We start from the raw sequence: 16,353 nt of genomic DNA, 5'->3' as shown, positions 1-16,353 counted from the left end.
CATCTGTGTGAAGTGAGCTGGGAGGAAGCTCAAAAGGGTGTGTGTGTGTGTGTGTGTGTGTGTGTGTTCACATTTGCATGCATCTGCCACCTTATATCCCTACTTTCCATTAAACTTATTGTCTATCTTGGCGATTTTGATCATCTTAAGATATCATATCCCACACGCTTTATCTGTTCATGTCTCTTTAACATTTATCTGAAAATACAGGCTCCAAATACTAATGGAATCAGGTGTCACTACGCCTTGGGAATATAGAAATCGCTTGTCGTTTTGATTGATCCACCCCTTTCTAAAATGGATGCCATAGAGCCCTGTGGGCCGTGCTTAGCTAGGAGAAGACGAAGAAATGACAACTGCTGCTGGAACTGTCACAGGAATAATGAAGGTGATGGAGGGGTAGAAATTTCAGACGTTCGCTCTCCTGTTGTCCTACAGTAACATCAATGCTGGGGTAGCAACTTGCCCAAAGGAATAAAGTGAAGCTCATCAGTCATATATATCACATATATATCACACACACAAACACACTCTCACACACTGGCTTGTTATTAGCAGGTGCCATCAGTGTGGAGTAATCATAGGTGTGCTGTTAAATTTCAGGCAGTTTAGGATCCGAAGAATGACTATTGGTGCTTAGCTGCCATTCGCGAGTTGGTGGAAATATTCTGGCAGTATTTTTTATTATGCATTAATCAGTTCAGCCTATAAAAGTCACTTCTAAAACCCCATTTTAAACTTAATTTCTGTCCCAGTTCCGAAATTATCATTTATAAGCCGTGGCAGAGGAGGCACTCAGGTCATTTACTAGAGTAGAAATATCACCATGACAGAGTTCAACACATAATATTTTACTGAAGAAAAAGTATTTGTTATTTATTTACTTATTTGCTGTTTTGCAGAAAGTTAGATGATGTTTATTCCACTGTACACTAAATATCAAGCAAGAATTAGCAGGGGATTAGCATATTTTAGCATAATAATTGAAACAGGGGAAACAGCTAGCATAAAAATATGTGTACCATGCCTCTAAATTTTACTATCTTGTTTGTTTAATCCGTACACAAACAGAAGCCTGGCCAAAAATAGTAAAACCACTCCCAGTAAAACCTCAGTGTGTCATTTTTACATCTTAGTTTTTGTACAGATTAAACAAATGAGATGTAACTCACTAAAGGTTAGGGTTAGAGTTTAATCTTTGAATAGTGCCAGGCAAGTTATTTGCCCTTCTTTCCAGTCTTTATGCTAAATTAAGCCAACAGTCTCCTGGCTATAGCTGCAAATTTACCAATCAGATATGAGAGGATATTGATCATCTCATCTTAGTTGCTGCAGGAAAGTAAATAAGCATGTTTTCTGGTTGAGGTGGAAATAATTTTAATATACCGTTGGTAGTTTAATGTATAGCAATGCATCATCTTTTTTATTGGCTGATCATGTTGTATATGTAAAATCTTATTCTTGTAGTAAAAATATGTTATTCGGAAAAGCAAATAGTGTTTTTTTTTATGACCACTTATTTCGTACAAATATTTTAAAAATTATTTGTTTTTGGGAAGAAAAAAAAAAAACATGTCAAATACCAGTGCACAGGTCTGTTACATCACTATCTCAGTATCTCTCTACTCTCCTCTGCTGTTACATCTATCAGCAGGTCTCAACAAGGGGAGTCACATCCACCTGCTACATGACGCACATTTCCTAATTTGGACATCACTCCCGGAGTTGGGGGTGTTCCCCATAGATAAAGCTGAGCTACTGACACATGCAAAGTGCTCCCAAGGGACTCTCCATAAGCTGTTGTTCCCCTTCTCCTTTCCACAAAGTGAGGTTGTAAAAAATACATAATAAATGAAAAGTGCAAAGCAAGAATCACCTTTGAAGTTCTTCCCTACATGTTACACACTGTGCTCTCTCTATGTTATGGACGTATAAATAAGTAGAGGTCTGTCGGCACATTGGTGATGCACTTGGTTTTAGCTCAGTAGTCAGCGCAGTCGTCTATGATCTGGGAGACTTGAGTTTGAGACCCGGTGTAGAGACCTCCTTTATAAGATAGTTTATTCATAAACACGTATTTTAACACTTTAAAATGAAAAGTGTAATAAATACAAAAAATTGATTTTTACGCCTATTTCCACTTTTATTCAAATATAAATATAAATAATTTTTCTGCCTCAACAAATATAGATACAAATACAAATACTGGGCTCTCTGCACATTCCTAGTAGTAATTATAGATGTTATGTAAATGTAGTGGATTAAAAATTACAATCTTACCCTCTTAATTGTACTGAAGTTAGGATAAAGATAGCAGATGAAATGGAAATGACTCTATAACTAACCAATAACATATAACTAGCCAAATTTTGTGTCATTTCTTATTACAATATCACAGTGTCACAAGTTACTATATAAAGTTGTTTAAGCTAATGATATACATTATCGTATGCACTGTACATGTGTATTGTGGGGTGTCCTGACTCCTGCAACCACTGGTCCATGCTGTGGGTTGTAGTCAACTACTTGAGGACAATATGAATTTAGGATCATTATTTTTTCAAACTTAAAAGTCAACAGTCAAGAAACCCTACAGTGTACTTCAGGCCTGTGTGTATTTGCATTTGTGTGAGTATGTCTGCACAGATTGCTTGTTTATTTTCAAGGGAAGGAGAGCAGCCAAGGTCAGCCAATGATTATTGACAGAGATTATCATCTGAGAGATGATGGATGGCAGTGCTCTTTATGGATCAGTTCACTCCATCACACTCTTTGCCTTCCTTCTCAAGGGGTTCCAGCAGGAATTTTGCTAGTCAAGGTTTTAGTGGCTCATAAAGTCATATAGTTAATATTGTGTGTAATATCGTTGGTCTGATGGGTTGCGTTTGGGTCATTCATGGAGGTGAAAGTTGCATTGTTCTATTGTATTGTTCTATTTCCAAGAATTGAGTGCAGACCACATGGATTAAACATCATATATCACAAACCTATTTCATTTATTTTTATTTGAACATACTATATACTATGTATATATGAGAAACAAGTCATGATATAATTCCCAGAAGTCGCCTAAACCTCAACAACCTCTAATGATCTTGATGAAATTCCAGAAAGTACTCATACCACAAAGACAAAATAAGTTTTTTTGTGTTTTTTTGTCTTCCTAAGCAACCCATATGAGGTACAAATTAAGTGAAAGTTTTCTGATGTGTCACCTTGGTTTGGTAAATTTTTGCAACTAAAACTGCTCGGTGAAGGTTAGGGAGAGATCATTTCCATAGTTAGACGAAATCAACAATGAATGTTTGTGGGAGATGAGATGCAATTGTGGTCTCCAAATTCAAAGTCGGATGCTTTGTATTCACAATAATGACCTCCTCTCTAAAGGTGTGTTCTGAGTGACTGCAAATTTTAGATGTGATGCAATCACATATAAAGTCAATGCAAATACAAAGATGGACGTAGTATATGCACTAATTTGACCATGGTGGCTCAAATTTAGGTAAAGTCAATGCAGGACTCCAATTCATTAAAATTGAGGGTCAGTAAAAAAGGAAAAAAAGGAGAAGGGTCTGGGTGAAAATATGAACATTTTTCTGTCTCTACTTCTGCCCTTTAGTCTGGATTTTCCTATCTTTTAAAGTTGTTATTTCTTGTCTTGTGCAGACTTTTTTGCAACCACGATGTAATTGCCTCTGGTAACAAAACTCTCTGCGTCCCTACTGTGACAAAGTTCTCTACCTTTGTCTGTCTTGTGCTCTTGGCAAGATGTAATTGGATTAGGGGAGGGTGAAGGAAAGCCTTGTGGTTTACGCTGGTCTTCTCGTAGCTGATAAACACAGGTGCCAAGGGAGAGGAAATTAACTTGTAGGGCAGATCATCCCTCTCTCCATCCATCTCTTTTTCTTCACACCTCCCTCTTTCCTCACTTTTTCCTGTGTGTTTTCGTAGTTTGACAGAGCCAGACTCGCTCATGGTGATTACAACTCATTAAACACACTTCACGGACTTGTCTGGCTGGAATAAACAATAGAGGACTTAATCCAAAACAGATTGACTAAATGCTGCCATATTTGAGGGGTCGGGGACAGAGAGGGAAAGTGAAGAGGAGGGACAGGGAGATGATGATGAAGTTAAATGTAAGTAAAGGAGAACATGGTTGGAGGGAGATGCAGTAGGAGTAGAAGTGCTATGGAGGTAATTAGGCTTAGGCTAATTCTTCCAAGTGAATGTTGATCCAGCTGAGAAAATGAGTTACAATTGCCAACGTAGGTGTAATGAGTTTTTCTGTCTGACAGAGCTTTACATTTTGTGCTAAAAAAAATACCTGAGGTGATATTACCCTGTGTGGCAGCACGGTGCAGTTGGAGGTAATTACAATGCACATGTGTGGTTATGTTGTCAGGTGTAATACTAAAGCTGTAGTAATGTTAGAGCTCAGCACTTTGCCCAACTACAGTGGGAGCCGTTTAAGTTTTGCTTCATGAATTCCTTTTATGTAAGCTCCAAAGCTTGTGTTAAACATAATACAGTGGAACTAAATTACAAAACAAATTTCTCCAAGGTTAACTATAAAGCAATAAAAAGGCTATCTGGCTAGCTAACATGAAACATATTTCAGTGAACTGTGAGTGTCCCAAACCATCAACTGGCAGCACAGGTTAAAAACAGAGATGCTCCCTCTAACACAAGTAACGTTAGCATAGAAAATAAGACGGTAACGTTAGCATGACATTCCTGCTGTTTGACTGCTACTAGTATGAGGACTTTGTCAATGTTAAGGAAGAAATGCTGAATGTTGGAAGATGTGAACAGAAGCATCTCAGGCTTTTCCATGACCTCTTGGAGGTCTTAAGAGTGCCATGCTACTTCTTCCTTTGCTTCAGCCAAACATTAGTCATTATTTACACAGCTACAAGAAGTTTCTTCGTAAAAACGTAACCATAAGTCATTTTAAGTGTTTGAACAAATGACAAATGCTGTAAATCTGATGAGGACAATTGCCCTTTGCATGCACCAGAAACAGATTTTGAGGATTTCCTGCTAACAGACAAGGAGAAATTAGTGGTGGAGGTAATAATAGTAATAAATAATCAACACATTTTCATAGTATCTTTAGCTTTTATGCAGCTACTGACCTTTAGCTTTGCTTAGCATCATGGCATAAGGGAGAAAGCAATGACATAATAAACAGACCTACAGTATTTACCATCTGTAAGATGGTAATAATAAAATGATAGAAATGTTTCCTGGATAAAAGCATCTGAATTAATTTTATTCATTATTGTCATACAGCTATCTTTAATTAGCGGGTTACTGTGATGTTTTGAGCAGGAAATGAAAACAGCTACACCTGCTCATCATTGCCAACAAATAACTCAATTAATTACCGTTAATGAAATAATGAAGAGACTGAAGGATGGATTCAGCATCACAGTATTATATGGGATTTTATGAAGAAGTCATGTGGGTGGTATAAAAACATATAAGGCAGTAAAAGATGAATCAAATCAAAATCGTACAAGGAGCTACTGCACTATGCCACTGTTTTTTTTACCTGTTGTGTTATGTTTTATTGTATTCATCCCAACCTTGAACCATGTTCAATTTGGTAGCTGGCATGTTGCACAATTTTCCATTTTGCTCTTCTTTGTCTCATGTTTTTCTCACCTATTTTCCAGCCTTATTATAAATTCTCACAGTTCTCTGCCTTTTTCTGAACACTGACAGTCAAGTACATTAAAATTCTTCAGATTAACTTCACGTGTATCTCTTCTTTTGTCTCCTCAGCTCTACTCCTTCTGTATGACGTCACTAACAAGACATCCTTCGACAACATCAGAGTAAGGAAAGCTTGTCTGTCTGTCACTTCTCTGTGTCTCTGTCTCTCGTTATTCACTTCTTTGATATGACTGACTGCTGTTCTGAAATATACAGTTTTATTCTCTGTTCCCTTCAAAGCACCTTCAAGACAAATTATGCTATTGGTCAATGATGCAAATTCATGTGTCAAATTTCATCAATGTTAAACTCCATGCAAAAAATTTGCACAATTTTTCACCCCTGTACTGATTGCATCAAAAGGAACTGATTATGTTTCTGTCAATTTTAATGCTAATGTGACCAAACCTTTAAAAGAGGATAGAAATGGGCCATGCAGTTGTTAAGTCTTGATTAATTTATATATTTATGTGGCTAGCTTATGTTAACACGATTCAGGAGTTGTGAGACCCTCATTTCTTTCTATGCGCTACAACCAGTCTGAGTCTTAACTTAGGAGGGTTAAATGCTATAAGATGCTCAGGATGCTCTGGAGAAACCTTGGGACAAACTGAAGGCTACTTGCTGACAAAGCCTGCTTGTACTATCCAGACTGTAAAGTTTAAATTACTTAAGTGGCTGTTGAGTGTTGCTGCCTGTTTGACGGTTCTCTAGATTTACTGTACTGTATGTCACAGTAGTCTGATTGTCACAATGATCCTTTTGGACAGATGAGTATAACGTCAAATCTGCTGAATGCTTTCTTTTCATATAAACATATAATTTGCTAGTATGAGCCAATATGGGCTTCTTTGAGAACTTTGGCTTTCAACTGCACTGACTTTCTCAGCCAAAGTTCTCAAAGGAGCCCATATTGGCTCTTACTAGCAGCAGGGATTGGATGGTGAGGGGGATGAATGATAAGGACAGTGAGAGAGGAGGACCACACTGGCAACAAATGAAGCAAGGTGACAAAACTGAAGAGTGCAGGGGTGCAGATTAGAGCTCACTTTTCCGCCAAATGGACACATCTCTCTGTAGTTGCAGCATGTCTCCTGTGAGCTCATTTCCTACTGTGATTTTCCAGCCATCTCTTGCCCCATTTGGCGCCACTCCCCTCGTCCCTTATAGATGCATTACTCTCCTTTGATTAATGCAGAGCAGAGTTAAGAGCAGAATATGGCCATTATGAAAGTGTATGTCTTACACATCAAGGAAAGAAATGGCTCCACAGCCATCTGGCAGGCCTGATGCACTTACATCTGGAGCCTGTGTGTATGTGTGTGTGTGTGTGTGTGTGTGTGTGTGTGTATATGCCTGTAAGGGGGGTCTGTATGACCTGGATGGGCATCTGTGCTCATGCAGGTGTGTGTCCAGGTGCACAAATGCCTTCATTAACAGAGGATGAAGAGCCGTCCCTAGAGAGAAACAGACACAGAGTTTAGCGTCTCTCCAAACAGGTGGTTATCATCATTAGGAGAAGGAAAGATGATGTAAAGGGATAAACGGTAATTTTTTTAAATTACACACCAACATCCAACAACCTGATCTGCTACTCAGCTGACATAACATGACATAAAAGGTATTCTTTGGACAGTTTATGAAAGCTATAGTACATTTGTTTTAAAGACAGAAGGTCTTAACTAGAGCTGTGCAGTTACCGCATTATTGCAGTAATGCAATCACGTCACACCCACTGCAGAGTCAAGCGGATCACGACTTCACCGCTGAGTGAGTGGCTCAAGTGATGGGACATTAGTTATTTTCTCAGGCTTGACATAAAGAATGACATGCCTGCCAAATGCCGACCAATGTTCCTGCTGCAAAGTCAGCCTCATAAGGACAACACTTGAATAAAGATAGACATTAAGACTATAGAGGCTATAAAGAATAAACTACTACAGGAATAAATGCATTTGAAAAGTTTATAGTATTGGTCTGAATATAAGAAGGTCATCTTATGTTAAGGGTCTAGACAATTACGTGTTCACAACATCAGATATTCTCTTTGAATGGATAAAGTAGCATTAATTTGTAGCATTAATGTTGCTAGGCTAGTGAGTGTCTTAAAGTCTGTGAATGTGTTAGTCATACATTCATGATGAGTGAAAACGAGTCCAAAGCATCCTCCAACATCTCTACTACAGAAATGGAATGTGTCAAGCTGCCAAATACCACTGTGACAGATGATAAGGAGCTCAAAAAGACAAACAGACAGTCTTATAAATGCTAACTTGTGGAGAAAATAACTTTTGACTGCCTCCAAGAGCCTGGTAGGAGAGTGTGTGAGTATTGAAAAAGTATTTTTCCAAAAACAGGTTTTTATTTTATGACATCTGAGGTTTATTTTATTTTTTTTTTTTTACCATGACGATTTGAATGGGTTTGCTAATTTATGCAGTAAGGAAAAAATCAATACTGCAGCAGCTCTAGTCTTAGCTACATCATGTGTTTTGACAAACTATAACTTTTGCTGTATTAGTTTATCAAGGTAATGCTAATTAGTTGCATTAGATATAAAAAGATGATTTATAGTTGCAGGGTTACAGGGTTAACAGAGTAGCTACACACCTAGCCAAACAGTAGCTATGCTGTAGCTGACATTTCCGGCCTCCCCCTCTCCTTTATATCTACAGTTTATATTAATCAGTCTTGATGTGTGACTTATAGATTACCAAAGATATTAACTATGCAAAACAGCATTACCATCATCTTTTTAAAATGATTAACAGAAATTTGTAAGAGAAATATAAATGACCATAAATATAAAATGTATAATATTACAATTTTGGTGAGACAACCACTCTTACCATGCCAGATTGTCAGTTTAGGACTCAATGTGACACCTCTATTGGTCATGTGTGTTTACGCCATACAAATTCAATTCACCAATATTAAGCTTTGGTATGGAGAGAAGAATTTTGCCTCAGAAGATGAATCTTCTTTATCCCAACATGATTTTCCTCTAAATTATACAAACTAACACAAATCCATCTCCTCCTCCAGTGTCTCTTAGATCACGTGTTTCGTTATATGTAGTATTTATTATATTCTCTGTATGTATTAGCATACACCCAATTCCACAGAGGGATTTATGCTTGTATGAGGGGTCAGCCAGGTAGCATTTTAAGTTACACACATGGCAGCATTAGCATAAAAAGCAGCTCTGAGGCTCATGTAGATACAGAGGGTGGCTAGTGGACAGTCGCTGTGTGTGTCTGTGTGTGTGTGTGTGTTGAATATAATATGAGCTGTAATCCCTGCAGTGGAGTAATAGGGCACACCTGTTTAGCACAGTGCTGAACTACAACCTGTGAGAAGCACACACACAAAGGCAATTTGGGCTTGTTAATGTTAATCAATTCTAATTACAACAATTGAAGTGCAGATTGTGCAGGCCTATTATTAGCACCTACACCCTTTGGGCTTTTCCCCCTGAGGTGCAGATTTTTCTTTTGCATTCACCTGTTTTATACTTTTTTTTTTGTACGCAATCCAGCAGTGCACTATAATGAGTTACTGCCTTTTTTCCACTGTAGCCCACCCACCTGTTCAGAGTAGGTCAACAGCACAGCCATGATCCTGTCATTTTTGTGACTTTGGTGTGTGAGGTAGGTGTTTTATTTTATTTTTATTTTATTTGTTTATTTGATAGGGACAGAGAACATTAATGAACATCAGTATACAATACAAGATGTAAACATGCCAGAGTTAGCAAAAAACGCTAATTTCCATCTGTAGTCCCTAGGCAAGTAACAGTCCCTAGGCAGGTAAAGTCACACATATGTCATGATTGATGATATGAAAGACCCCCCCCCCCTCCCCTTTTCCAACACCTGTTTTTGGAAAAACACACTTTCACACTAGTATTGTTGAAAAAGTTTCCCTGAGATACAACTAATTCAAGGACAAGAGACATGAAACGTGAAATATTTCCTCCACGGCAGAATGTCGTGTCGTGTATGTTGTCTATCAGACACATACTCACACACTCTCCTGTCAGGCTCGTTTAAGCAGTCAAAATGATTATTTTTGTCTTTTGGAGCTGTAGCCTAATACTTGGCTGTTAGACAGATGATTCAGGCCATGGTGCATTTGACGTCAGAACACACTTTTGACTCATTTTCACTCGTCATATATAATTTTATAGCTCCAAATACAGTGCAGCAGTGTTTCTAGTGGCTGGACGAGCACATTGGCTCAGTCAAAGTTGAACAAAGGTTAACTCTGACCTGTGTAACCACCGCAGTCTGCTGGACATCACACCGAAACAGGAAACAGATGCTTGAATTTGTCTGTCAGACGGGCTTTAATAGAAGTGAATGGGAATTGTAGCACATATTTGTTGACTGTAAACACCATTAACACCAGCACACTCTCCATTCAAAAAGGATGTCTGATCTTGTGAACAGCATGTCTAGTCCTCGACTATAAGAAGAATTTTCACTTTTTAAGATTATAGAGTCTTTCAGCTCATTGTTTTGGTTCAGTCTCGCCCCTGTCACAGCATTATTTTCATCTGCAGCAGGGAGCGTTTAGCTCTAATAAATCCACTGTACTCTACCTGCCCAGCACCAAGGGACAGACAAAGTTAGCTGCTGCCTGGTGAACAGAGTGGAGTATTTATCAGTTAGGGTTAAAGCTTTTAATAACTGGTTACAAGTTAGGTAGTTATTGTGTTTTATAAATCAATGAATGTCAGAGCAGTAATCGGTGCGTTAGAGCTTTAACCCAGATGAATGCATACATGTGGCACACACAGCCCTGATCTTTATACTGTACATGTGCATTGGAGGGTACTGCAGCACACTGTATCAGCACACACTGTTGTCTCCCACAGTGTGAATCCATTAGCAGCAGAGCCTCAGGGTGAAGGCTTGAGAGCATCTGGATGATAAAGAGATGGAGACACTGTGTCCAGTGCTTTCTTACCGTCCATCTCTCACTCTCTTACACTGCCTCTCATGTTTTCTTTTCTTCTTTCACTCGTCTTTTCACTCTCTATACCATCTGTAACCATGACCACAGCCACTGCTGCTTTCTTTTTTTCTCCTGTTCTGTTTCTGTGCCTTTCTATTTCAGTATTCCAGCGTTTTTGTGCATTTCATTTCACGTTTCATTCTAACTTAACTCCAGGACATTTGCAGTTATCTTGATAAATATGCATTGTCATTGTGAAAGTAAGGATGAAACAAACATAATCAATGATTGTTTGAACGGAGAATGAAACTTGGAAGGACAACATACAAACAGTCAACACCATCTTCTTATTTTGTGCATGCATGTGTGTTTCTGTGCTTCTGCATAAATATATATGTATTTATATTTGTGTTTTTGTGTGTCTTGCACTGATGGTACGTGTGCTAAAATTGTGTTTTTTTGTCGGCAGAATTGTTTTTCAAACATTATAAAGAAAAGTACTCCGGAAAAAACTACATTAGAAGAATATCAGTTGGCGAGATACGTCAGTAATAACAAAGAAAAGGTATCTTTCTTAAGAAAAGTTTATCCTGATGTGGGCGACACACGTCAACTCACCGTCCATCCGCTGGTTCTTCATTTTCAGCCCCCGTCTCAATTCGCTCCAGTTACATCCCGTTCAATTTACAACATGGCTAACAGCAAAGAGAACAAATGTTCGTGATGTTCAGTACAACTGACAGTGAGCCTGCCATCTGCAATATATGAAGGGTCTGAATCTGACATGTTCTACATCTCTGTCCCTTTTCATGCGACAGCAATGAGGAATGAAAACCTTCACATATGAACGCTGTATCTATAGAGCAGCACACGGTAAACATGTCAAGGCTACACCGCTTTCACGCATGACGCAAATACACACAAGCGCTTATACACAATTAAACACAAAGCAGGTGCACATGCTATGCACACAAACAACTCAGAAACCTCTACTATTAGTGTTGAGATGCGAGTTGCAATATCCTCTGTATAACTATATAATCTGTCATTTTGTTCATGTTTCTCATTGGGCAAGGTCATTTGTGCTTTACTGGTTGTCATGCCAACTGTTTCATGACTGTGAAATTGCACATGCAATGGGTTGTTTTTTTTTTTGTTTTTTTGTTTAGTTTAGTTTCAATGCTGCAATCATTCTGCATGTCATTATCCCAGTTTTTGATTGGACCTTGATTATTACTCATTGTAGCATCCATAATGGTAGGTTTCAGAAGAATAAGAAGAATAAAGAAATTAAATAAAATAAAGAATAATGCATAATCAGGTGCACTAGAAGCATCCAAATCCTGGTGTGTCCTGATATGATTATGCTGCACATGTTGCAGTTTATATGCTAAACATCATCTGAATAATAATGGATAAATTAGCCAAATCACCACCAAATTAATGGACTTTTTAAACTGTTACTCATACTGTATCTGTTATTGCACGCTTGTAAATATAGTCGTAATGCTTCAGCAGCCTGACGCCTTTAAACCCTTGAATCCTTAACAACCTCATATCAAGGCCTTACAGCTGCTATAGTAGCACCATAACCCATGTTGGCCAAAGACGCTGTTCGGTCGCACGTTCGCGCTCACCCCGCACACCATACACACACACACACACACACACACACATATATCAACAAGCACGCACACACGCAGACAGATTTTATTGGTATTGACCAGCGTGCTTGTGCACAGAGGCCACAGAAGAATCATTAAATCACTGAAAGCCTCCTCACAGCACGGAGGCTTTGTTGTTTAAAAGATTCTCACAACAGTAAAGTAAAAATCAATCTGACGTAGACTCGCTGTCAGCGAGCCTGCAAAATGTTTGAGGAGGAGAAAGAAATGGAGCAGACTTTGTGTTCATCAGACAGTGTGTTGGTGCAAATATGATCACTGGAGTGTCTTTTCACATCTTCTTCTTTCTTTAATAAAAAATGATTGTATTTTTTTCAAGTCTATCTTAATACGATACTCACATGTCCGTATGTACGATTAAATATTTGTATGTTGTTTTATCACCCCTTCTATCTACATTGGCCATGCAGTGATCCCTTCATGGCATGACTAGGCTGTAAAAGTTAGAGCGATCGTTTTTCTAGATTTGGTGACCTTTTAAATGGATTTTTCTCTTAAAAAAAGAGTTTGTAGCAACTTTTTGGGCAGACGCTCTTATAGAAGATAGTTGCCAATATTCCTCAGTGATATGAACTCATCCTTGCTCATTGAGGCGGCAGGTTCCCGGACTGACTGTGCTCAGTGAGCGCAGGACAGCCGAACATTCAGTTGACCTCACAGCAGCCAACCAGAAAGGTGGAAGAGATCGATTCCAGTGTTCCATAACAAAGATGAAAGGTTTTTAGATTTATATAGATGAGATGACAGCCGCTTGAATGATAATATATAATAAAACTAGTTACTTGTTTTCAAGTTACTAGTTTTGATTGAAAACTTTTGTGTTTTTGGATAAGTCTACAATGCTGTGAAAGGAGTATTTTAAGGTTGTATTAAAAACTTTTCTGCACATTTCCATGTTTCCCTCCCCAACACTTTTGTGGTTGTTTTTAGCCTGTTTGGAAAGCCTGATTTCCACTTTTTTGTGTCCTGCTTTCATCCAGTTTAAAGTGGATGTGAATACCTGAGAGAGTGCGTTGTGTTGTTTGGGTCCTTATAGGCCACAGGATAGCGCAATTTCTTCAGCAGAGAGACAGCTGGTTTGTCTGGGTGAGTGTGGCAGGCTGCTTGGACGTTTGACACAGTCACACTTCCTGCCTTCTGGTTAAACTACATGGCACGTTTTAATTGTAGTCTTGTCTCCCTTTCTGTCACACGGCACTAAAGTTGAGAAAAAGGTTGAGTAACAAGTCTGTGACATGACAAATCTAAACAGTGATAATTAACTTTTATTGAAAAAAATATTAGGAAAAGATGACTTTATTGATTTCTGTGGAGAACTCACCAAAGTAGAGCTCTGGCAGGGACTTTGTTCACATATCTTTGTTTTTCTTCTTTTGAGAGGTGATCTAAACATCCATGGCTTGAAACAGATGGAAAATTGACAGGTCTGTGCTGCAGTTCTATGGAGTGTCCAGTGTTGGCCGCCATGTTGGAACGGTGTTTTGCCCTCCAGGTCTCCACGTCAGTGACATGACTGAATACTATGAATACTGGTGTTGTTAGCTAGCTAGGACTAATGCATGTACTGTTTACTGTGCTGGCCATTTGTGTCAAATAAACAAAGACTGCAAAAACTCTCAAACAATCAAATGTGTGCTAACAAACATAAAGAGAAGAATCCCTCTGCAGTCAGCCTGAGCACATCTGAGTATTGAGCCAGTTCCTGCAACAAACCTACAAGTGACTATTAGGACATATCCCTCCACCACAGTATAACAAGAATAACCAAAGAGGGAATTTTGCATTAATAAAAGTGTAAGTTTGAAGATAATTTGATACTTGAACCACTTGATTTGGTTAACTCAGACTGCTGGAGGCTCATATAAACTTTGGATGATCTTTGTATTCATTTTTGCACAGGTTTGTGCGACTTTGTCCTTCATCTTTTACAGTGTAGTTGCCAGGGCCAGGATAGATGGCAAGAATAATTATAGCGACCAATAGCAGTTTAAGTGTACATATGGGCATGTGAGTATTGTATGAAGATAGATATCTATCATATGAATGTTCATTAATATGAATCATCAGGGAAGTAAATATGAGTCACTTAAAACAAATGGGGAACTGTCTTTTGAAAAAAAAAAAAAAAAAAAAATTCTGGTTTTGCAATCATTTTCCAGCACAGCCACTCCTGTACCAACATAGTTGCTGAATCTGAGTGCTGGTTTGCCTAATTGAGCAGCAGGGACACCAAAAAGCTTTTTCAGTGAACAAAAAGAACATTGTTGATAGGTAGAAGAGGGTGGGTTTTTGAGGTCCTTTCTTTTGCCAAGCAGTTAATGTAAAACCACTCTACAGCTCTCTGCCTCTCCACTCTGCTCTCTGTTTATAGCATCCAATCAAATCATGTTTGTCCTTCTCTCTCCCTCCTCTCTCCGCCTGTCTGTCTTTTCCACACAAAGTCACAAGCGTATTTGTTGATTTTCTCCATTTACCCTCCTAGCCCTCACACTTTCTCTTACTTTCTACTTCTTCCTCTGTTTATTTTTCAGGCTTTCTCCCTTCTGTCAAGACTGCAGCTTTCTAAAACCAAAATAGATTTTCACCCTCCTCTCTAATGCTATCATTTGGCATTTCTTTTTCAATTTTTGGCAACTCATTAAAAAACATTCCACCTGTCACCACAGTGTATTAAACAGAAGTGGAAAAAAACTACTTGAAAACACCCAACGTCTGTCCCATGAATATGTAAAAGACAAGGAGCAGGAGATTAAGATGTGAAAGACTTGAGGTAGTTGGATGCTAATTGGTTATTCAGCCTTTCTGGGGGTTTGACAGAAACTTTAAGGCTCCATCTGCAGTTGGCTCATGTAGGACTTGGGAGAGTTCCATATTTATTGTTCAGAGAAATATTAAGTTGAAGCAGCACCCAGGTGGAAAATTTAACATCGGACCAGTCGCGCCCAATTTTTCAGGGGGAAACTTCCACCTAAACTCCTCAGATACAATCTGGAAGATGAACTGAGCTCCAGGTTGCTGAACTTTACCTGATTTTTTCTGGTTAGTCCTTGAAATTGAGCAATATCTACCTTTCTAAACCTGGCTTCATTTGGATGAGAGTTATTCTGTTATTTTTATGTTGCTTTGGGCATTTATGTTGAACTAGAAAAGTTTAAGGCAGATTGAGATTTGCTTGGAACAGTATTATTTTTTGGGCTCCTACACCATAACCTAACAGAACACGGCTATATTTTTAACTGTTTTGAATTATAAAAGAGTTTGGCTGCACTTGCTTAAAGACATATTCATATACTCTGCTTGGAATAATACTCTGACATGGTTTTTCTACAAATAAGTTGAATTACCTTATACCACCATTGAACAATCCAGAATCTATTAACATGTAATATGTATCTGTTAATATTTTAGTTTAAAAAAGTTTAACTGCTGGACACAAGATGTCTTCAACCTCCATAAAAAGTCACTTCTCAGTGTTTGTGCGCTAGAGGCTTCAAGTTTCTATATCACGTTTGTGTAAGTTGCACACTGGACCACGAGCGGCTCCAAACTAGTTGTGATGTCACAAATCATGCTTGAGGGTACACACCTTAAATTCAGATTTAAGATGAGCAAATAGGAGACTTCCTTCATTCAGCAGATTAATTTGAAAACAATTTGCTCTGCAGATACACATTTCTGCACAGTGAAGCTGTGAACATCCAACTGAAGTAGCAATAAGCAATAAACATTTTGTGAAGCAAGACTTTAATATTGTAATTATACAATTTGAATGTGTAAATTTTACTGTTTCAAGTCATAGCCTGGATGTTTCATAGTGAAGATGTTTGGAGCTTCTCTGGAGTGATATTTATTTATATATAGTGCCTTGAGTCACTCATACAGGTGACAACATGTACTTGAATATTGCTTGAAGTAGAAATCTGAAACACACTGGAGAAGTGTGACAGATAAATATTTTCTGTAGAGAGGTGTAACTGGACATTTGTGC

The 16,353-nt window shown here is 38.4% G+C and overlaps 1 protein-coding gene across 5 annotated transcripts in view; it reads left to right on the top strand.

Annotated features, from left to right (window-relative positions):
- LOC122971581 (ras-related protein Rab-26) overlaps nucleotides 1-16,353 on the top strand; it is a 95,262-nt gene that overhangs the window by 52,190 nt on the left and 26,719 nt on the right. For 4 of the 5 annotated variants that reach the window (XM_044338296.1, XM_044338297.1, XM_044338293.1 and 1 more), the window contains exons 5-6: nucleotides 5,791-5,843; nucleotides 9,300-9,371. In XM_044338296.1, coding sequence (XP_044194231.1) covers nucleotides 5,791-5,843; nucleotides 9,300-9,371 — 125 coding nt within the window. The remainder of the gene's footprint in view (nucleotides 1-5,790; nucleotides 5,844-9,299; nucleotides 9,372-16,353) is intronic. The other variant, XM_044338295.1, reaches the window with a different exon arrangement.

This window comes from Thunnus albacares, chromosome 20 (assembly GCF_914725855.1).
Source record: "Thunnus albacares chromosome 20, fThuAlb1.1, whole genome shotgun sequence".
Taxonomy (NCBI): Eukaryota; Metazoa; Chordata; class Actinopteri; order Scombriformes; family Scombridae; genus Thunnus; species Thunnus albacares.
The sequence above is the reverse complement of the archived record's forward strand: the minus strand, read 5'-3'. Positions and strand labels throughout refer to the sequence as shown.